General features: G+C 36.4%; 1 protein-coding gene across 5 annotated transcripts in view; it reads right to left on the bottom strand.

Moving 5' to 3' along the window:
* The window catches only part of PSMA8 (proteasome 20S subunit alpha 8), a 53,298-nt gene that overhangs the window by 7,115 nt on the left and 21,196 nt on the right, over positions 1-24,987 (bottom strand). For all 5 annotated transcript variants that reach the window (XM_045187707.2, XM_045187708.2, XM_024580599.3 and 2 more), the window contains 3 exons: positions 20,064-20,190; positions 8,109-8,233; positions 3,140-3,262 (listed from right to left, as the gene is read on the bottom strand). In XM_045187707.2, the coding sequence (XP_045043642.1) occupies positions 3,140-3,262; positions 8,109-8,233; positions 20,064-20,190 (375 nt within the window). The remainder of the gene's footprint in view (positions 1-3,139; positions 3,263-8,108; positions 8,234-20,063; positions 20,191-24,987) is intronic.

The raw sequence follows: 24,987 nt of genomic DNA, 5'->3' as shown, positions 1-24,987 counted from the left end.
ATTATCACCAGCTACAAATACTATCAGTTGTTTCCTTAAAGTAAAAGGCTTGGATTATTCATTCTTTTTAAAAATTTTATTTATTTATGTAATTTTAGAGAGAGAAGAGGAGACATCGATTTTGTTGTTCTACCCATTAATGCATTCACTGGTTGCCTCTTGTATATGCCCTGACCGGCAATCACACCAGCAACCTTAGCTTATTGGGAAGACACTAACTAACTGAGCTATCCGGCCAGGGTGCATCATTCATTCTTGAGAAGATGTCCTGCCAAATTTCCAAGTCTGAATAACCACAGTTATTCTATCTATTGTTCTATCAAAGAAAATGAAGTTTCATAAAAAATGGGCTAGTTCAGCTTGCAACCCAAACAATTGCGTAACTGTTTTTCTTCAAAACCACCACTGTACCTGCAGTAGATGTGCTTTAATAAAGCACACTTCCAGTACATAACACAGAATATTAAAATGTGCATGCTTACGAATGGAGTTTTTAAATAATATTTAAAAAAACAGATATAATTGACATATAACATTATATTAGTTTTGGGTATACAACATAATTAATTTGATATTTGTATACATTGTGAAGTGATCACCATGATAAGTCTGGTTAACATTCATCATCACACAGAGTTAAATTTTCTTCTTGCGATGAGAAAAAAGATTGAGATTTAATAAAATTAATAATTTGTACTGTTTCATCAAAGACAACTTACGTGAAAGTTGAATTCATTTACTACAAATGCATAATGGTAAAGAACAGAAAGAGTACGGATATAGCTGGGTGGTATGGCACCAGGAATTTTAACCACCACTGCTCTTACACCATCAGTGCAAATGTGCACAAGGTGAAAAAAGCAAAGTATTGTCTTAGTTTATTATGAAAATACTTTTCACCTCATGGATAGGGATCTGAAGACTGCATTTTGAGATCTGCTGCTTTATACTATGGTTATGTCCTGTGAGCTTGTAATGCCAAGAAAACTCCTACACAATATAGATTCCACATAACCTACCTATAAGTCTCTAACATTGTATCTTTTTAAATTAAATTAATCTGGGAAAAATCCCTGTCCCAATGTAGTCAAGGATTATGACCGGATGGCTCCTTGTTATTTAGTTTCAGTTTAATAAGTGTCACTTCCTTGGGGAAATGTTCCTCTGTACATAATGTAAGTCAGCTCCCTCTTGTGCTCTGGAACATGGTTCAGCACTTCAGTTTCATCAGTACACTTACCTCTACTTAATGTCAAACTAAACAAAGAAAATTGTAAGTTGTAGAGTGATATACATAATACTAATTACATAAAATTTAAAAATATGCAAAACAGTGCCTATTATTTATGGATACTTCCATGTGCAGTGAAAGTGTAAAGATATGCATAGGAAAGTAAACATCAAATTTAGGAAAGCGGTTTCCTGGAGCAAGTAGGAGGAGATGTAGTAGGAGGGGAATGAGATAAGGATACATAGGAAGCTTCTCTAACATTCAAGCTGGCTGGTGGTTACAGGAGTGGTTTAAACATTACTTTCATTAGTCTGTAATATTTCACTTAAAAGGTGGTTAACACCTATTTAGACTTGATGAATACATGCATGATTTTTAAATTTTGTATTCTTAGGTATATGTTTGAAATGTTCCATTAAAAACAATTATTTATTTGAAAGCTGAAACTTAAAACTGTCATGCTTCTCCCCAACTACTTCCATGCTGAGTTCCATGACTTGTACCTATTTAAGGTCTCTGCTCTTACATGTTTCCACTTTCCTATATGTTATTAAAATTTCCCTCTTCACTATATCATTTTAATAAATCTATACATATTCCAAAACATTTCAGTCATTCTTACTCCTCTTTCACACCTCAGATCCATTAAGAAGGCCTCATACCACTCTTCATCTGGCAAAATGAAACCGAAATCTAACCACTTCTCACCATTTCTAGCACTTCCACCTGCCTCAAATCACCTGGATTTTTATTATATTACCTGCATCCACTCTTGCTCTCTCTCCATGCACTTTTCTCATGGTAGCCAAAAGGATCATTTTCAAAAAAGTTACTTAATGTTTCTGTTTTGCTAACACTGACTTCGGTTCCTGCTCAGAGTAAAATTCACGATATGACAAAAATGTCTGGTATTTGCAGCGGGTAAATTCATAGCTTCTGATTACCAATTAGATTGTCTAGGTATCTTAAAAGAGGATGTACAGCTAACACGAGTATTCAGATCTTTGTGGTAAGAATATAATCCACTTCATTGTTTTTGCTGGTTTGGTTACTTGGTTTATAAAACTATGAGGATGGTCAGCTCAAATCAAATACTTTAGTTAATACAGGCTTAAAAATCAAGGCAATTATTTTCCAATTAATTTATCTGCTTCTTAAAAATAGTAAAATAAACTCTTCGTAAAACTATTTTAAGGCCTAAGTACTTAAACTTTTAATAGAGTCAAAATGACTTAGATTCTATAATGTAGTCTTATTCTTGTATGTAAGAATATACAAAAATTCACTTCTGAAAACTGCAACTAGGTTTGCTAGGTCCTAGATTTTTGTGATATTAAACAAAGTTATTAGTTGAGTACTGAAACAAGAGTAATGACTTAACCAAAACCCAAACTATATCCCAGGAATTATATGGAGGTAATTGCAATGTACTGACAAGTAAGAATAAATTCACAGTTTGGGGCGCTTTGACTCTCCTAGAATAGAGGATGCATTAAAGATTTCAGTACGGAGTTTATAAGCTCACTTAATTCTTTGTTAAAAGCCGAAAGATTACAGACTTCTTCTATTCAAAGCAAGCAACAATATGATGCAGCACTAATTTGGAAGAATGAATGATGAACAAGGACCTGGATATTTCTTTTATTTGGCCATTTGTATACCCTTAGGTTTGTCACATCTTTTCAAGTGTAAGGAGAAGACCCTGTGATTAATAAGCCAAAGTATTCAATGTTTCTCTATCCACCAAAAACCATTATAATTGCTGATTAGCTAAATGGTTACATAAAGTTTCTACTACTATCAACATTTTAATTTAACAATTTTGTCATGTCCTTGAAAGTGATAAAGCATTTACAGTAAATATGCTTATTCAACTTTTAAAAATATATTAAAAAATTCATGATTCACCTTCCAAGCATGATAAGTACCAGAGGGGTCGGTCTGATATAATCTTGGGATACCATCATCATCAAAACCTACAATTAAGGCAGAAATACCAAAAGGTCTTCGTCCATTGCTCTGAGTATATTTCTGAAAAATAAAATGTTTTTCATAATTACTTTCTGTATAGGCCATACAAAGGCCATATTATTACTTATCAGGTAACAAATTCTAACAGGAAAGTATTCTTGCCAAAGTGATCTTCTTTACTGATTCTTAGTCTGTGTATCATTAAGATCCTCTTCCTCGACTTTCTGGACTAACCTCAAATCCATGATGAAATTACAAAAAAATTAATGTACGTAGTCTATAAAATAAAATCCTAAGTTTACTGATATATGCTCTTAAAGTTCTTTTCTTGTTGCTTTTATATAGATTTTGGTAACGTAAACAGATAGCAATCTTTTTAATACAGTAGAGAACTGTATATGTCACACCATTTTGGTTCCCAGTAAAGCTGATTTTAGCGAACTGTGCTTTGGAATCACGCCATAGTTTACTTTGGGAGACACCACAATTGTTAATATTATAAAGTATTCTTACTTATTATTATTATCAAGTATATTCTGTCTACAATATACTAAGTTATCTCCACATAAAACCCAACTAAAACATTTCTTTCAGTTCGAAAACAAGGAAATCTTTGTTTCTCTCGAAGAAAAAGCATGTTTTTCCCTCGCAGACAACAGGGCACTGGAAACCAATTGTATTTTTTAGTTCAGTGCCAGGAACTTCCTGCGTTTGTGCTCCAGAGAGTGGAATTCACACTGACCTGAGACTGGTGCTCCTAGAAGTTGTGCAGCGGCAGTCCCGACAGAAAGCGCAAGACCACATTTGTGGGCAGCTTTAGAAATGGTATGTGTATGACTTTGTGGCTCGAAATAGCTTTATACCAAGCTTTTTTCCTGGACTTGTCTATGTATTATATCTTTTTTTAATTTTTATATTTTAATATATATGTATTTTAATAAGCCACTTCAAATTATAGATGCAAATAACTGGGTTACACAAACATAAATCAACTCTTAAAAATAAAGAGTTTATGTTTTAATTTCTCTGTATCTCCTAATGTTCCTAGATCATACGAAAATATGAAGAAGATGCTTTGTAAACATAGCTTAGAGGACAGACCCTTTTACTTTATTTGCTTAATCAATCACTTTTTAAAATAAAAAGTAATAACATGCACATAGTTAAAGTAATTTAAAAGTACCAAAAGTGTATCTATATTATATAACTTTTTTGCTCAGACCTCAGGACCCTCCCTAGTGACAACTTCACTGTTACAGTTTTAAAATGTCTATTTCTGTAAATGTGCTATGCATAAACTTTATATTTCTACAAGAAAACCTAAAAATTACAATTGGGAATCTTGTATACACAATGTTCTACACCTTATTTTTTAGTGGATAGCTTTATAACCTCTGGGAAAATCAAAGCAAATTAAAAAACACAGAAAAATATAAAAATGTTGGACTTACCAGCTCCATAAATTATACTTAAAGAATAGACCAATTTTTAAATAAGTATATAATTTACAACTTTAATATGTAAAATACATGGTGTTTAAAAAGAATCTCTACATGGACAAGTGGTAAAATCCACGCCAGAAAGTGTTCTAAATGTTTAAAATGTATTAAATCACTTAATCTAACTCAACAGAGTAGGTATTACTGTAATGCTCACTTTATAAGTAAGAAAATTGAGGCAAAATGGACTAAATAGTTTGCCCAAAGGATTAACTAGGAAGCAGCAGAGCCAGGATTGAAATCCCAAAATTCTGGCTCCTGAGGACACATTCTTAACCATTGGAGGGCACACTGTCTAAAGGGAAAATGGTTTATTTTAGGAGAATGAAGATAATGAACCAATATGTGAAAAAAATAAACTTCACCACTAATTATAAAAAATAATTTAAAACAACTATACAAGCATTATGCTGTGCGTATTTGCAAAATAAAATAAAAATGGAAAAAACCCAATGCTGATTATCCTTCAGGGATATAATTATGCATTGTTGGTTGCACAATAAAAATTGGTTCAGTCTTTTTAGAAAGTAATTTAGCTATATATAACAAGAATCTTAAAACCAATTATAATCTCTAATCTAGTAATCCCATACTGAAAATTAATTTAACAATGTAATCCAAAAAAGAAAAATAAAAACTGTCTCAAAGATAGAGTAATGTTATCAAAGTAGCAATTGAGAGCCTGTGAGCCAGAGAGGGAGTAAGAAAATGAAGGAAACTAGAAACAACCTAAGGAATTACTGATAGCAACTAAAAAGAAGAGCTCCTGGCCAAGATGGAGGCATAGGAAGAAATGCTTCACTTCTTTGCACAACGTAAAAAAGGATAACAACCAATTTAAAAACAATAAACAATCAGAAGTGCCAGAAAATCAAACTGCATAGAACTCCAACAACCAAGGAGTAAAAGAAACATACACCCAGACCAGTAGGTGACAGGAGACAGGCAGCTGAGTGGAGAGGATCCACCGCAAAGTGGTGGACCATGCTGGCGAGCTGGGGCTGCCTGAATGGGAAACTAAAGACTCAAAACTAGCTGTAAAATACTGAGGGGGTTGCAACAGCAGGCGAATCTCCCAGCCTCACAGGAGCATTCAATGGGAAGTGCGGCTAAAGTACAGCAAGCCACTGGCATTGTCCCCTCTCTGACCCCTCCCTCACGGACAGCACCACAACACAGCAAAGAGGATTCCCCCACCCTGATAAATACTTAAGGTTGGGCCCGCTTAAAACATAACAGATGTTCTGAGACAAAGAAATATGGCCCAAATGAAAGGACAGTTCAAAACTCCAGAAGAAGAGCTAAGTGATGAGGAAATAGCCAACCTATCTGATGCAGAGTTCAAAACACTGGCAATCAGGATGCTCACAGAACTGATTGAGCTTGGTCATAAAATGAAGGAAAAAGTGAAGGCTATGAAAAGTGAAATAAAGGAAAATGTACAGGGAACCAACAGTGAAGGGAAGGAAACCAGGACGCAACCAACAATTTGGAATAAAAGCAAGAAATAAACATCCAACCGGAACAGAATGAAGAAACAAGAATTCAAAAAAATGAGGACAGGCTTAGGAATTTATGGGACAACTTTAGGGGCCCCAACACCTGAATCATACGGATGCCAGAAGGAGAAGAACAAGAGCAAGAAATTGAAAACTTATTTGAACAAAAAAATGAAGGAAAGCTTACACAATCTGACAAAGGAAATAAGACTTCCAGGAAGTCCATGAAGCCCAGAGAGTCCCAAAGAAACTGGACCCAAGAAGGAACACTCCAAGGCACATCATCACTAAGTTACCCAAGATTAAAGATAAAGAGAAAATCTTAAAAGCAGCAAGAGAAAAGGAGACAGTTACCTACAAAGGAGTTCCCATGAGACTAGCAGCTCTGACTTCAAAAGAAACCTTACAGGCAAGAAGGGGGTTGAAAGAAGTATTTAAAGTCATGAAAGGCAAGGACCTGCATCGAAGATTACTCTATCCAGCAAAGCTGTCATTTAGAATGGGAGGGCAGATAAAGTGTTTCCCAGATAAGGTAAAAAAGTAAAGGAGTTTATCATTACCAAGTCCTTATTTTTTTTAAAGATTTTATTTATTTATTTTTACAGAAAGGAAGGGAGGGAGAAAGACAGGGAGAGAAACATCAATGTGTGGTTGCCTCTTGTGCACCCCCCACTGGGGACCTGGCCTGCAACCCAGGCGTAAGCACTGACTGGGAATAGAACCTGCAACTCTGGATCACAGGCCAGTGCTCAATCCACTGAGCCACACCAGCCAGAGGGCCAAGCCCTTATTATATGAAATGTTAAAGGGACTTATCTAAGAAATAGTAGAAGATCAAACACGATGAACAGTAAAATGACAACAAACTCATATCTATCAACAACTGAACCTAAAAAACAAAAACTAAGCAAACAACTAGAACAGGAACAGAACCAGAGAAATGGAGATCACATGGAGGGTTTTCAGTGGGGAGGGAGAGGGGAAGAATGGGCAGCGGAAGGTACAGGGAATAAGAAGCATAATTAGTAGGCATAAAATAGATGGGGGGAGGTTAAGAATAGTGTAGGAAATAGAGAAGCCAGAGAACTTACATGTACAACCCATGGACATGAACTAAGGGGGGATAATGCTGGAGAGTGGGGGGGGCGGTGCAGGATGGAGGAGGGATAAAGGGGAGAAAAAAATTGGGACAACTGTAATAGTATAATCAATAGAATATACTTAAAAAAAGAATTACTGATAAAAACTAAAAACAATATTACAGGCATACCTCTGAGATATTGCAGGTTGGGTTCCAGAGCACCATAATAAAGAGAATTTATCACAATAAAGCAAGTCATCATCTTTTTGCTGATGGAGGGTCTTACTTTCAATTTGTAATAAATGCAACATCCATGAAGTGCAATAATGTGAAGCACAATAGGAGGTCTGCCTGTATTTAGTTATATAAGGACTATGTTGTCATATATAAAAACATGTAACATAATTGAAAAAGAATACTTGTATATATCATGATTATACTTATGTTAATGTACTTACTCATGAATTCAGAAGTCATACCTGAACCTGATCAGTTGTGTTTAGGTTTGTTGGTGACAGGATCATGGGTACTGCTTTGGTAAACTCTAAAAAATGGTTGTCATTACTTTATCTCCAGAAGTGAAGAAATACCCTTAAGATACTAGATTTCTTGCTCTTTTAAATTTTAATATAATTCTCACAACTGATACTGATTGGGATGCCTAGTCAATTCATTCCACTGGATTAAGAGTGTGAATAGGAAGTTTAAGAAAGAAGAAGGAATCTAGTAGATTTAACAGACTAAATGATTGAAGTACTTCCATGACTAGACCCATAGTGATAAAGGAGGAAATTTAAAGCAGTTGGTTGCTATATTTATTGGCTTACCTGTTTTAAGGTTGCTATGAAGCGAGTTATATATTCCACAGTGACTGGGTCCTCAACTGTAAGCTTATGGCTCTGGCACTCCACACGGGCTCTGTTTATTACTACTCTAGCATCAGCAGTCAGTCCTGTAGAAGGAGTTGATACATTACAAAAAGAATGACTTCTTTCATTGTCAAAAGTGGTTTAGCTACCAGAAAATCTTTCTTATGATGTCCTTTGTTTTTTTAATGTACATCCATTATAAAGACTTCGCAAAATTCACCCATTTGACATTCTGATTTATTTCCTTCAGGCCTTAATTTGATGCATTCTTATTTACTTTTTGAAGAAAATGGCTTTAAAGAACAATGGTTAATCCGTAATGTTAAGTAAACTATTTCCCCCAAATTAAAATGGTTTCATTCACAATAGCTAGGCTGGTTATTAGGGTTTATTAAATATCTTTTAAAAAATCTCTGTAGACATATTTTTAAAAACTTTTTTGGGGGAAGATAGCAATGGAAGATTGTTCAAAGGTTGATGGTCTATCTTGACTCCCAAACCAATATACTTATTACTTAAACAACAGAGTAAGCTGCATTTCTTATTATGAAAACAATGAATATTACACTTCATTATCAAACACATATTCATTGAATTCAAATTTCATTCAATATAACTGTGAAATATCTTTTTTTAGCTTTTTGTCTAAGATTAAGGATTTGAAAATTAAAAATGTTAAAAAAAAAAGAATTTTTCCCGGCTTCTGGCCAAAATGGAGGCGTAGGTAGACACACTGTGCCTCCTTGCACAACCAAAAGAAGGACAATAATTTAAAAACAAAAAACAACCAGAAATGACAGAAAATCGAACTGTATGGAAGTCCGATAACCAAGGAGATATATATAGAAGAAACATTCATCCAGACCAGTAGAAGGGGCAGAGATGGACAGCTGGGTAGAGAGGACTCACTGCAAGGTGGCCCCGGATTGTGGAACAAATGGGGCAGGCAGTGCGACAGCTAGCAGACCCTGCGGCCCCACATTCGTGCATAGATAAACTGGGAGGGCCTGACCCAGAGAGGTGGCGGATTGTGGAAGGAAGGGGGCAGGCAGCACAACCACTAGCAGACCCCGCCGCCCCACATTCGCGCATAGATAAGCCAGGAGGAATGGCAGGGGAGTGAAACAGACTGCGCAACCCATAGTTCCAGCTCGGGGAAATAAAGCCTCAAACCTCTGATTGAAAACATCCGTGGGGGTTGGGGCAGCAGCGGGAGAAACTCCCAGCCTCACAGGAGAGGTCTTTGGAGAGACCCACAGGGGCCTAGAGCGTGCACAAGCCTACCCACCTGGAAATCAGCACCAGAGGGTCCCAATTTGATTGTGGGTAGCGAAGGGAGTGACTGAAATCCAGCAGAGAGTGGAGCGGGCGCCATTACTCCCTCTCGGCCCCTCTCCCATGTACAGCATCACAGCGCAGCAACCAGCGTTACCACCCCCGGTGAACACCTAAGGCTCCGCCCCTTTACATAACAGCTGCGCCAAGACAAAAAAAAAATGGCCCAAATGAAATAACAGATCAAAGCTCCAGAAGTAATATAACTAAGCAGTGAACAGATAGCCAACCTATCAGATGCACAGTTCAAAACACTGGTAATTAGGATGCTCACAGAATTGGTTGAATTTGGTTGCAAATTAGATGAAAAAATGAAGGCTATGCTAAGAGAAACAAAGGAAAATGTACAGGGAACCAATAGTGATGGGAAGGAAACTGGGACTCAAATCAACGGTGTGGACCAGAAGGAAGAAAGAAACATCCAACCAGAAAAGAATGAAGAAACAAGAATTCAGAAAAATGAGGAGAAGCTTAGGAACCTCCAGGACATCTTGAAATGTTCAACATCCGAATTATAGGGGTGCCAGAAGGAGAAGAGGAAGAACAAAAAATTGAAAACTTATTTGAACAAATAATGAAGGAGAACTTCCCCAATCTGGCAAAGGAAATAGATTTCCAGGAAGTCCAGGAAGCTCAGAGAGTCCCAAAGAAGCTGGACCCAAGGAGGAACACACCAAGGCACATCATAATTACATTAGCCAAGATGAAACAGAAGGAGAGAATCTTAGAAGCAGCAAGAGAAAAGGACACAGTTACCTACAAAGGAGTTCCCATAAGACTGTCAGCTGATTTCTCAAAAGAGACATTGCAGGCAAGAAGGGGCTGGAAAGAAGTATTCAAAGGCGTGAAAGGCAAGGACCTACATCCAAGATTACTGTATCCAGCAAAGCTATCATTTAGAATGGAAGGGCAGATAAAGTGCTTCCCAATTATTGTCAAGTTAAAGGAGTTTATCATCACCAAGCCCTTATTATATGAAATGTTAAAGGGATTTATCTAAGAAAAAGAAGATAAAAAATATGAACAGTAAAAATGACAGCAAACTCACAGTTATTAACAACCACACCTAAAACAAAAACAAAAGCAAACTAAGCAAACAACTAGAACAGGAACAGAACCACAGAAATGGAGATCACATGGAGGGTTATCAATAGGGGAGGGGGGGGGAAGGTACAGAGAATAAGTAGCATAAATGGTAGGTAGAAAATAGACAGGGGGTGGGTAAGAATAGTATAGGAAATGTAGAAGCCAAGGAACTGATAAGTATGACCCATGGACATGAACTGTAAGGGGGAATGTGGGAGGGAGGGGGTGGGCACGATGGAGTGGAGTGAAGTGGGGGAGAATGGGACAAATGTAATAGCATAATCAATGAATGTATTTTTTTAAAAAAGAAGCTTTCCCAGCAGCAACAACGAAGCTGTGCAGAACATGGGAGAAAAATAAAATTATGCAGAGAATAGATAGATAACTTCTAACAAGAATGTACAGGGAATTTTTGACCTGTTCTATGTATGTTTGATGAATTATTATATTATTCCCAAAATGGACTAATATGAGGTTTGTGACCTATTTTGACTTCCCCAATTTGGTCTTTGCTCTAGTCTGGACAAGGAAACTGGGAAGTTCCATGTCTGAAAAATGATCAAAAGGGCCATGGCTAGCGTAGCTCAGTGGACTGAGCACGCGTCTACAAAGCAAAGGGTTGCCAGTTTGATTCCCAGTCAGGGCACATGCCTGTGCTAGGGGTGTGCAAGAGTCAACCACACATTGATGATTTCCTCTCTCTCTCCTCCCTTCCCCCTCTCTAAAAATAAATAAATAAAGTCTTTAGAAAAATAAAAATAAATGATCAAAAGACAAAAAAAACCCAAACAAACCCAAAAACAAAAAAGAAAACACATTGCTTTACTTTTGTCATGCCAACACATCACGTAATTAATTCCTAACACTTCTGTAAGGAAATAAAATGTTTCAGTTAAAAAAATAACAAAGTGACCAAAACGTTAAACAGATGCAATGGTTGCAAACATTTCTATTATATTAAAGACTTCTTTGCCATTTGACCTTTCCAAGGCCATTTTGCTTCTTTCCCCAAGCTCTTAAAAATCTCTTTTCCCAAAAATTCATTCACAAAGTTTTTGAAACATCCATTTCTCACATAACCATCAGTATTTTGCAGTTACAAACTCTTGTTCTCCTTCCATATCATTTTAAATCTTGTTTCTAGAAATCTGAAAGAATTGCTAGTCCCTGAAGATGGTTAATAGCAGTCAACAATGAAGAAGCTGTCAGAATATGCCACTATTAAAAATCACTGTTAAGGGAAGGGAAACTGATTCTCTCCTTTTTGCACATGTTGTCTGAGATAAAGAAATGGAATGAGATTGGTTTAGCTTATCCTATGAATTAAAAGCTTCACTCATTTAGAAAATATAATCAGAAAGGAAATTTCTAAGTATTTTCCATTTATAATGTAAATATTATCCAAAATAGAGAAACATAAATGTATCAGACTTAGAAGTAGTTCTGTAATTGATTCAAAGGTAAAAAATTAGTGATAAATTTGCCAAACCATATGAATAACATAGTTGTGTGTATGTGTCTGCTTTTAACATAATAAGTGGCAATTATGCTCATCAATACTAAATGGCTAGGAAAAAGAGAACAAATTTCATTTAAAGATAGCATTGAATATTGTAATTTCACTTTGTTTATAAATAATACAGAAGAAATGAGTCCTCAGTCTAGTGCTCTTAAATTTATACCACAGCTTTACCTGAAGATATCCTAATGTAGAATTTCTACTATTAAATGGAATTCCACCTGCTACATGAAATAATTTCTTTTCAAATTCCTTGATTTTTTTCTCCTAAGGGTTTTTCCCAAACATCAAAAGCACAATATAACAACATCAGCAAAAGAATGTAATTTTTTTCAAAATGGAACTCTATTTCCTTCTGATATGTGCTCACTGTACACTATTCCAACAGAAGGAATAAGAGGTACCATAAATTTCATAATGTATAAGTAGAATTGTATCATACACATTTTTAACCTACTATTTTAAATATATATTATGGATACGTTCTCATCAATACGTATAGATCCTACCACCTTCTTTTTAAACTGCTACTATATAATAACAATAATAACAGCGATGTAGTAGTACTGTCAATAGTAATATTTGTTAAATACTCACATATGCCAGACATTGTTCTAAATACTTCTTATGTATTAACTCAATCCTTATAATAAGCAGACACTATCAGATAACTAAACTGGGACAAGGAATATTTATATATCTTGCCCACAGTCACAGGCATAGTGGACAATGGACTCTGGTGTAGAATTCAGTTGTTATGAGTCTAAAACCTGCATTTTTAAGCAATTGCTTAGATATACCATGATTTATTACACTAATTCTCCAATAATAAACATTTAGGTATTTTCTAATTTCAAAAATCAATTGACATGTAAGGAAAATATTAGTAAATGCTTATTTTGCTCTGCTAAAAAGTTATATACATATTAAAATTATTTTTACATTAAGGTCAGAAAGATATGTTTACCAGAGTTATCATCCCATCATTATCCACCCCATTTATATTAAGATGGTTCCTTTAACAAAATCAAAAAGCCTTTAAGTAGACTCATCAAGAAAAAAGAAAGAGGATCCAAATAAACACAATAAAAAATGAAAGAGGGGAGATTACAACTGATATCAAAGAAATACAAAGGACTGTAAGAAATTACTATGAAGAACTATATGCCAAGAAATTTGAGAACCTAGGTGAAATGGACAAATTTCTAGAAAAATATAATCTTCCAAAACTGAATGAAGAAGAAACAGAAAGCCTGAACAGACCAATTTAACACCTGATGAAATTGGAGCAGTAATCAAAAATCTCCCAACACACAAAACCCCTGGACCAGACGGTTTCACAGGAGAATTTTACAAAGCATTTAAGGATGAGCTAACCCCTATCCTTCACAGACTACTCCAAAAAATCCAAGAAGATGGAAGACTCCCAAACTCGTTTTATGAAGCCAGCATCATCCTAATCCCAAAGTCAGATAAAGACATAACAAAGAAAGAAAACTTCAGGCCAATATTGCTGATGAACATAGATGCTAAAATTCTCAAAAAAATGTTTGTAAACCACATCCAGCAATATGTTAAAAAGATCATACACCACGATCAAGTGGGATTCATCCCAGGGATGCAAGGATGGTACAATATTTGCAAATCACTAAACGTAATACATCACATAAACAGAACAGAAGACAAAAATCACATGATCATATCAATAGATGTGGAAAAATCATTTGATAAGGTACAGCACCCATTTATGATAAAAACACAGCAAAGTGGGAACATGTAGAGGGAGCATTCCTCAACATAATTAAGGCCATATACGAGAGACCTACAGGCAACATCATACTCAAAGGGCCAAAACTTAAAGCCTTCCCACTAAGATCAGGAACAAGACAAGGATGTCTGCTTTCACTACTCTTACTCAACATAGTATTCGAAGTCTTAGCCAGAGCAATCAGACAAGAAAAAGAAATAAAAGGCATGCAAATTGGAAAGAAGGAAACAAAACTGTCATCATTTGCAGATGACATGACAGTGTACATAGAAAGTCCTATGGACTCCACCAAAAAACTACTTGACCTAATAAATGAATTTGGCAAAACAGTAGAATACAAAGTCAATATTTAGAAATCAAATTTTTGTACACCAACAATGAGATATCAGAAACAGAAATCAGGAAAAACACCCCATTTGATATAGCAACAAGAAAAATAAAGTACCTATGAATAAACCTAATCAAGGAGGTAAGAGACCTGTACTCAGAAAATTATAAAACACTGAAGGAAGAAATTAAAGAGACACAAACACATGGAAGCATATACCGTGTTCATGGATTAGAAGAATTAACATCATCAAAATGTCCATACTACCCAAAGCAATTTATAGATTCAACACAATCCCTATTAAAGTACCAATGACATATTTCACAGATATAGAACAAACATTTCAGAAATTTATATGGAACCATAAATGACCCCGAATAGCTGCAGCAATTTTGAGAAAGAAGTACAAAGTAGGAAGGATCACAATACCTGATATCAAACTGTATTACAAGGCCACTATAATCGAAATAGCCTGGCACTGGCACAAAAACAGACACATAAACCAATGGAACAGCATAGAGAGCCCAGAAATAAACCCAAATCTCTATGGTCAGTTAATATTTGACAAGGGGGGAAGAAGCATAAAATGGAGTAAAAATAGTCTCTTCAACAAATGGTGTTGGGAGATCTGGACAGCTACATACAAAAAAATGAAACTTGATCACCAACTTACACCATACACAAAAATAAACTCAAGGTGGATAAAAGACTAAAATATAAGTTGTGACACCATAAAAGTCCTAGAGGAAAACATCAGCAGGAAAATCTCAGACATTCCATGCAGCACCATCTTCACTGATACATCCTCTAAAGCAAGGGACATAAAGGAAGGATAAACAAATGTGACCTCATCAAATTAAAAAGCTTCCACATGGCTAAAGAAAACAGCATTAAAATGAAAAGGGTACCAACCATATGGGAAAACATATTTGTCAATGATATCTCGGACAAGGGTTTGATCTCCAAAATACATAAAGAACTCACATGACTCCACTCCAGGTAGACAAACCACCCAATAAAAAAATGGGCAAAAGACTTGAACAGACACTTTTCCAAGGAGGACATACAGAGGGCCCAGAGACATATGAAAAGATGCTCAACTTCACTAGCCATCAGAGAGATGAAAATTAAAACCACAGTGAGATAACCACTTTACACCAGTCAAAATGGCCATCATAAACAAAGCAACAAACTACAAGTGTTGGAGAGGGTGTGGAGAAAAGTGAACCCTAGTGCACTGTTGGTGGGATTGCAGACTGGTGCATCCACTGTGGAAAATAGTATGGAACTTCTTCAGATAACTAAAAATGGAACTGCCTTTTGACCTGGCAATTCCACTGCTAGGATTGTATCCTAAGAACCCTGAAACACCAATCCAAAAGAACCTATGCAACCCAATGTTCATAGCTACAAAATTTACAATAGCCAAGTGCTGGGAGCAACCTAAGTGCCCATCAGTAAATAAATGGATCAAAAAACTATGGTATATTTATACTATGGAATTCTACGCAGCAGAGAGAAAGAAGGAGCTCCTACCCTTTGCAACAGCATGGATGGAACTGGGGAGAATTATGCTAAGTGAAATAAGACAGGCGGTGAGGGACAAATACCATATGATCTCACCTTTAAGTGGACCTAATCAACAAAACAAGCAAGCAAAATATAACCAGAGACATTGAAATTAAGAACAATCTGACAGTAACTAGAGGGGAGGTGGGAGGAGATAATGGGGAGAAGAGGGGAAAGGTTTTCAGGAACAACTATAAAGGACACATGGACAAAACCAAGATGGGGTGGAAGTAGGGGAGGGAGGTGGGGATGGCTGGGGTGGGAGGCTATGGTGGTGGGTAAATGCAGACAACTGTAAAAAATAATTTTTAAAAAAGATGGTTCCTTTAAAAGTATTTTTCTTTTATTGTAGTAAATATATATAAAATTTACCATTTTACCCATTTTTAAGGGTACAGGCCAGTGGAATTAAATACACTTACACTGTTGGGCATTTATTACCATCCATCTCTAGGACTTTATCTTCCTAAACTGAAACTCTGCATTCTATTTTCTGTATCTATGAATCTGACTCTAGGTATCTCATATAATTGGAATCATATAGTAATGGTCCCACTGTGAGTGTTCATTTCACTTAGTATGATGTCTTAAAAGTGGACATCCTTGACTTAGTCCTAATCTTAGAGTGAGGTTTTCAGTGTTTCATCATGGAATATGATGTTCACTGTGGGTTTTTCCTATGCAGACTTTATTATGTTGAGGTAATTTTTCTTCTACTTCTAGTTTGTTAAGTGTTTCTATTACAAAAGGTGTTGAATTTTGTCGAATTTGTTTCTCTCCATCAATTGAGATGATCATGTAGTTTTCTCTCTTGTTCTGTTAATGTGGTATATTACATTGATTGATTTTCATATGTTGAATAGTTCTTGCACTCCAGGAATAAATACCTGTTAGTCCCTTTAATCCCTTTAATGCCTGTTAGTCTGTTTAGTAATCCCTTTAATAGTTGTTAAATTTTGGTTTGCTATTTTGTTGAGGATATTTACATCAATATTTACAAAGGATATTAGGCTACAGTTTTTTCTTGTAGTGTCTCTGTCTAGCTTTGGTATCAGGATAATGCTGGCCTCACACAATGAGTTTGGAAGTGTCCTTTGATTTTTTGTAAGAGTTTGAGAAGGATTGGTATTAATTATTTAAACGTTTGGTAGAATTCACCAGTGAAAACATCTGATCCTGTATTTTTCGTATTGAGAGGTTTTGATTACTGATTTACTCTTTACTTATTAAACATCTGTTGAGATTTTCTATTTCTTCTCGATGAACTTGAAGTAATTTGTATGTTTGAAGGAATTTGTCCATTTCTTCTAAGTTATCTCATTGTTGTTGGCATATGATTGTTCACAGTGCTCTTATAATCCTTTTCATTTCTGTGAAATCATTAGTAACATCTCCTTTTTCATTTCTGATTTTAGTTGAGTCTTTTATTCTTAGTCCATTTGACTAAGGGTTTGTCAGTTTTGTTAATGTTTTCAAAGAATCAGCTCTTCGGTTTGCTGATTTTTCTTTTGTTTTTCTATTCTTTATTTTATATATCACTGCTCCAATTTGTATTATTTCCATCCTTCTGCTAGCTTTGGGTTCTTTGTTCTTTTTTTCTATTTCTTAAGATTTATACAATGTAATAGTATGCAGCAGAAAGAATGAAAGAACTCCTACTCTTTGTGACAGCATAGATGAAACTAGAGAGCATAATGCTAAGTGAAATAAGCCAGGCAGCTAAACACAAATGCCATATGATCTCACCTATAACAGGAACCTAATGAACAAATGAAACAAACAAGCAAACCAGAGGCATGGAAACAAGGAACAAACAAGGGACCAGAGGGAAAGGGAGAGGGAGATAAGGAAGGAAAGAATGGGAAGGGTCTAGTTAAAGAACAAGTATAAATGAGCCATGGCCATGGACAGCAGGGTAGGGATTGAGTATGGGAGCCAGGAAGGGGGAGTGAGCAGAGTAGGGGAGAGTAACAGGGGAAAATTGGAACAACTGAAACTGAACAACAATAAAAAAAGATGTAAAACTAGATTGTTGAAGTCATCTTTTTTAATGTAAGCATTTATAGCTATAAAATTGCCTTTTCACACTGCTTTTGCTATATCCTACATGTTGTGTGTTGTGTTATCAGTTTCATTTCTCTCAAGACATTTTCTCATTTCTCTTGTAATTTTTTTCTTTGACCCATGGGTTTTTAAGGAGTATTGTTTAATTTCCATGTATCTGTGGATTTTTCAGTTTTCCTTCTGCTGTTCATTTCCAGTTTTATTCCTTTTGGACAGAAATGATACTTCATGTGATTTTAATTGTTTTTTCTTTTGTCTTCCCATAATGCCAGGTTTACTAAGGGGAGATCTCCCCAATAAGCCTAAAGAGTCATATGCAGGTTATACACAGAGAGGGGGAGCTTACGTGATAGAAGAGAGCAGAGCAAGCACCCGGGTGAAGTCTGGATCTCTGATCATGTCTGCAGATGAAGAGGTGAGTGTGGTTCTCAAGTCAGGAGCTTACAGGTCAGTGGCACCACGGGTGTGGTGGAATGGAAGTCCCACAGGGCTCCCAGTGTCATCCTTGGTGGTGGGCTCTCTGAGCTGTTATTCAATCTTTTAAATTTTATTAAGACTTGTTTTGTGGCAAGAAAACTTCTTTTTTAAAACAGTAAAGGTTATTTTTTGCTCAGTAAGGTTTTTAAACTTCAATATAAAATTATGACTTGAAAAAAACAATTAAAAATGAGAAGGAAAAAAAAGCACACTCTCCCCCCTTGGGAACATGCCTGTGCCCTTCCCTTCCCCCTTTTCTTCCCTCTCAGGCACCCATCTACTAAACCCTGAAGGACCCAGGAGACTTGCAACCAAGGGAACAATGGGCAGTGGCAGCTCATCTGGGCTAGGCCCCTGAAGCTGTCTCCAAGGCCCTCTTTTCTCTGACTTCTCAGTGAGCCAAAGCAGCCCTGCCTAGGCTCATTTCTTTGCTATTAGATTTCTAGACAGCCAAAGCAGTCCTACCTTGGCTCTCTCTTGTAGCTACTTCTATCTTAAGCCCTTCCTTGTTTCACTGTCTTCAGCTTTAATAAACATACTCTCAAAAAAAAAAAAAAAAAAGAGAGGGAGAGAAAAAAACCCCAACACGAAACATGTCTTATTTTCTATACAGATGCAAATAAGCACATGAAAATATGTTCAACATCATTAGCCATGAGGCAAATGCAAATTAAACCCACAATGAGGTATCACTACACACCTATATAAATGTCTAAAATAAAAAATAGTAACAACACCAAATGCTGCAGAGGATGCAGAGAAAAATGAATCACTTATACACTGCTAGGGGGAATGTAAAATAGTACAGCCACTCTGGAAAACAATATGGCAGTTTTTTACATAACAAAGCATGTATTATCCTATGACCCAGCAATTTTACTCTTGAGCATTTATTCCAGAACAATGAAACCTGTGTTCAGGATTTTTACACAGAAAACCTGTACACAAAAGTCTACTCCAACTTTATTTGTAGTAGGCAAAAACTGGAAACATGTCCTTTATTTCATTATAAAAGTGTGGTACATCCATACTATGGCATACTATCCAGCAATAAACAGTAACAGACTATTCATATATGCAACGACTTGGATGAATTGCAATGGAATTATGCTAGTGAAAAGGCCAATATTAAAAGGTTATATACCATGTGATCTATTCACATAGTATCCTCAAAAATGACAAAATTAGAGAGATGGGGAAGAGATTACTGGTTGCCAGGGGTTAGAGATATAGAAGAGCAACAGCATGGGTAGCCTTGTGGTAATGAAAGAGTTGTGTATCTTGATTGTGGTGATGGCTCCATGAATGTAATAAAACTATACACACATGCAAATGGGTGCATGTAAAACTGGTGAAATCTCAAAAAAAAATCTGTGGCTTGTAACAATGTGAATTTACTGGTGTTTCAAGAAGTTACCAATGAAGTAAACTGGGTAAAAGATGAAGAGATCTAATTTGTGTTTTTTTTTTTGTAATTTCCTGGTCTTAATTTACTTCAAAATAAAAAATTAAAAAGGAAACAGCTACCTAAAATTACAATTAAGATAATATAATGAATACCTTCTGACATTTATGTCTATCAGAAATCCTGGTTTACAGAGTTACAATTTTCCAGAAAAGACAGGGTATATTGTTTGTGTTTAATAAGAAATGGAGTACAACTCTGCATGTTGTATAAATATAGCACCACCACAACTGTAGAGGGGCCAGATGTGTTACCCTACTGCTACGAGACACTCTCTATCACTATTGTAGGTCTGTAAGTACCTGCAAAAGCCATGCAGACGTGGTCGTCAAGGGCACAAATTTTCCTCACAGTTCTTTCATCTTGAAGCTTGGCAACAGACTTTTTTTCCACCCCGAGTACAACTATATTGGTACCACGAATTCCAACCTGAAAAGTTCATTTTAAAAAATAAAATTAATTGTCAGTTTTAACATTAAATCAAATTATTATAAAACACGACTTAGAGGGAAATGCTTTTTCTTAAACATTTAATAAAAGTGAAAAAGTAAGACTTCTAAGAAAACTCAAAGACACAGGTAGAAACTGGATGGATATACCACAAAAGCTGAAACTATGACAGAAACTAATACAGAACAATTTTAACCAAAATGACAGATGCTGGAAATCCATGTGGATTCCTTATAGACAAGGACAGTACCAGTAGTGGTGGTGGTAGAAATAGTATAGAAGGTTGAGTAGATATATTCTGAAAGCTCTCCCATGTATCTCTTAATTTAAAGGGATGGGGATTGGAGGTCATAAGCAGCCAAGAGAAAGACTAAATACCCTCACCCTAGATCACTGATAAACAAAACCTCAATTCAAACAACAATATAACAAGAATCGCTACTGCTCCTCCTTCCACACCTTCTCTTGGGAAGGAAGTGGGAAAAAGTCTAAAGAATAATGTACAATGGTATTAGTTCTCAAACAGGGACCTCTGGGGAAACATGGTCATATTCTCAAAGGTTCGAGAGAAATCTGTGAGAATTTTTTAAAATATATTTTACTGATTATGCTATTACAGTTGTCCCATTTTTTCCTCCCCTTTATCCCTCTCGCCCTGCACCACCCTCCCGTCATCATTCCCCCATCTTAGTTCATGTCCATAGGTCATACATATAAGTTCTTTGGCTTTTCCATTTCTGATACTATTCTTAACCTACCCCTTTCTATTTATGGCTACCATTTATGCTACTTATTCCGTGTACCTTCCCCCCCATTCTCCTCCCTCTCCCTCCACACTGATACCCCTCTATGTGATCTCCATTTCTGTGATTCTGTTCCTGTTCTAGTTGTTTGCTTAGTTTTTGCTTTTCTAGGTTCAGTTGTTGATAGTTTTAAGTTTGTTGTCATTTTACTGTTCATATTTTTTATCTTTATTTTAGGTAAGTCCCTTTAACATTTCATATAATAAGGGCTTGGTGATGATGAACTCCTTTAACTTGACCTTATCTGGGAAGCACTTCATCTGCCTTCCCATTCTAAATTATACCTTTGCTGGATACAGTAATCTTGGATGTAGATACTTGACTTTCATGACTTTGAATACTTCTTTCCATTCCCTTTAAGCCTGCAAGGTTTCTTTTGAAATCAGCTGCTAGTCTCATGGGAACTCCTTTGTAGGTAACTGTGTCCTTTTCTCTTGCTGCTTTTAAGATTCTCTCCTTCTGTTTCATCTTGGCTAATGGAATTATGATGTGCCTTGCTGTGTGCTTCCTTGGGTGCAACTTCTTTGGGACTCTCTGAGCTTCCTGGACTTCCTGGAAGTCTATTTCCTTTGCCAGATTGGGGAAGTTCTCCTTCATTGTGTTTTCAGTTTCTTGCTCTTCCTCTTCTCTTTCTGGCACCCCTATGATTCGGATGTTGGAATGTTTAAAGTTGTCCCAGAGGTTCCTAAGCTTCTCCTCATTTTTTTTGAATTCTTGTTTCTTCATTCTGTCCTGGTTGGATGTTTCTTTCTTCCTTCTGGTCTAAACTGTTCATTTGCATCCTGGTTTCCTTCCATTCACTGTTAGTTCCCTGTACATTTTCCTTAATTTCACTTTTCATAGCCTTCACTTTTTCCTCTATTTTGTGCCCATACCCAACCAATTCTGTGAGCATCCTGATTACCAGTGTTTTGAACTGTGCATCTGATAGGCTGGCTATCTCTTCATCTCTTAGTTGTATTTTTTCTGGAGCTTTGATCTGTTCTTTCACTGGGGCCATAATTTTTTGTTTCGTGTGCCTGTTACGTTGTAAGGGGCGGAGCCTTAGGTGTTTGCCGGTGGGGCAGGGGGAACCCAGAGCACTGGCATTGTCTTTGGGGAAGGGGTTCAAGAAGGAACAATGCTGCTTGCTGAGCTCTTGGCTGGCTTTTAGTCACTTCCACTGCTACCCACAAACAAATTGTGCCCTCTGGTGCTGATTCCCAGGTGGGTGGTTTTGTGTATGTTCTAGGGCCCTGTGGGTCTCTCCAACAAACTCTCCTGTGAGGCTGATAGTTTTTCTTGCTGCCTCACCCCCCACATATTTTTTCAGGCAGAGGTTTTGAGGCTTTGTTTCCCCAAGCTGGAACCCTGGGTTGCATGGTCTGTTACATTCCTCCGGGTTTATCCGCATGCAAATGTAGGACCACCCGCTCTGCCACCCTCTGCCTTGCTGTGAGTCCTCTGTACCCTGGCTGCCTGTCTCTGCCCCTCCTACTGGTCTGGATGAATGTTTTTTCTTTAACTCCTTGGTTGTTGGACTTCCATACAGTTTGATTTTATGGCAGTTCTGGGTATTTTTTGTTTTTAAATTTGTTGTTGTCCTTCTTTTGGTTGTGCGAGGAGGCAAAGTGTATCCACCTATGCCTCCATCTTGGCCGGAAGTCCTCTATGAGAATTTTAGTTCGGATTACAATGGTAATCTAAATATTTTGATATTGTTATTTTTGTTTGTGATTGCCTTGTGGTCAAGTGTGATTATGTTGTACTGTTTTATGCAACGTAACTAGGAAAAGAGGTATATTTTGAATTAGTATTCTTACAGTAAAAATACAGAATAGATTAAACATAGAACTATACACGAGATTACATCTTTCAATTAAATAAAACTTAGGCGATTTATCAAAGCTTTTGCTCCCTCACTCCATTCTGTCAGTTTATCCAAGAGGCCTTCCCTAACTACCACCCTATCTAATAGACATGTTGAAGTTCATGCCCTATAGGGAACATGCCTTCTTATCAAGTCATGGGGCATTATAACAATTTCACATATATTAGGACTCAAAGAAAATCTCAATATCCCCTAAATTGAAATAAATTAATTTAAATTCACTGATCACAAGACAATAGAGTAATTTTTATAACTCTTGCCTAAACAATTTTCAACTTAATAAAATTAAAACTGCCAACAGGTCGATCACAAGGTTGGGTACCTCTTCAAGGAGGCACTGCCATAGCCCAGGAGCTGTGTACAGGGCTGACTTTTGGAGGGTTGAGTTACAGGCAGCCCATCTCATCCCAAAGATGGCAGGAAAGGGAGGGAGAAGGGAGGAAGGGAAGGAAAAAGTAAGAAGAGAGGTGTAGATTTACATGATCAGGGGGAGGTGCAAAAAGGGAAGTTAAACATGCTGGCAGTGAAAGCACTTTGGGGCCTGATGACCCCCACCTCAAGCCCTGCCCCCATGGGCTACCCTCTTCCTCTTCATCTGCCTCACCCCATTACTTACATAGCTGACCCAAATTCAAAGCATTTTATACACAGGGCCTGACACAAATAACACCCGTTTTTATAACAAAATCTTTTATTACAAAATCATAAGCATATAGTTCTCTAACATAATAATATCACAGTCAAGCACACCATATGACATTTAGGTGAAATGTTCAAATTAAAACTATAAATTATTACACCCATATTATTACCCTACCAACCACATTCAAGCAGGTGTTACTTCTGCCAGACCCTGTATATAATCTTTTTTCTTTTTAAAGAAAATGAAACAAAACAAACCCAACTCATATAAATCTAGAAAATTATAGACCTAAGTTAATAAATTTGAAAACCTCACTAAAAGGATAACAGACTAGAAAAATTTAAAACAGCCCATATTCACTCAAGAAAAAAAAAGAAAAACTCAGTCTCACAAACAAACATGGGACAATTTCAGAAAAGAACTATCCCACCAAAACAAGTGTCAGTCCTAGAAGGTTTATGAATGAATTCTTTCTAATCTTCTGTTATGGGTAATTTCCATGCTATTTATGTAATTCTATGGTACAGATAAAAATGGAAATGTTCCTGTTTTTAGAAAAGCTATGTAACAATGTTAAAAAGCTGGCAAACATAACCTTTTCTAAATAAAGAAAACTACCAATGTTTTTTTACTTAGGAAAGCTGATGCTAAAAATTCAAAACAAAATATATGGGTAGAATCCAGAGTTACAGAAAAATAATAATATCCTACAAAGAAGTATGGTTTATTCTAGGAATTTTAGGAACATCAATAAAAGTAAATATTATAATATAAATGTTATAATGGGTAATGGAGAATTATTATTTTTGACCTTCTGATTAAAGCACTTTACTTGCTTTTAGAGAAATACTGAATCTTTAGTGGGTGCTGTAATGTATAATCCAGTCTAGTCAAAATGTAAATCCTTAAAGTTTTACTGGAAGTGTCTGGAAGAGAGGATAATTCTCTCTGCTATAACAGAGCTGTGATCCTGGAGCCTAGGTCTATTTTTGGAATCAACATGTAAAGGAGGTCTTGTCTGAGAGTGAAAGTAGTAAGAGAAAGAAAGATATAGAGAGGGAGAAGGGGAGAGAAGGAGAAAGAGGCACAGAGAGAGAGACATGCCACTTCTGTGGACATCATTTAAGACCCTAGTAGCCATGTAATTGAGTCTAAAAGCAAGGTTTGCCCCTGCTCCCTTTGGGTACTTGATTTAATAGATTCACTTTTTTGCTTAAATTATTGTGAGTTGGATTTTTGACGCTTCCAACTTAAACAGTCTATAGTAAAAATTAAAAGTAAATGATAAAAGCTACAAAGGCATTTGATAAAATTCAGTATCCACTTCTAGTTTTAAAACACTGGATGATCAGGAAGAAGACTATTTTACCACTTGTTAAAAGTATTATAAACTAGCAGCTAAAATCATCTCAGAAAATCAATCAACATCCACTGAACTGTTTACGCCAAAAAACCAGTTG

Source organism: Desmodus rotundus, chromosome 10 (assembly GCF_022682495.2).
Source record: "Desmodus rotundus isolate HL8 chromosome 10, HLdesRot8A.1, whole genome shotgun sequence".
Classification (NCBI taxonomy): Eukaryota; Metazoa; Chordata; class Mammalia; order Chiroptera; family Phyllostomidae; genus Desmodus; species Desmodus rotundus.
This window is presented reverse-complemented; position numbering and strand designations above follow the sequence as displayed.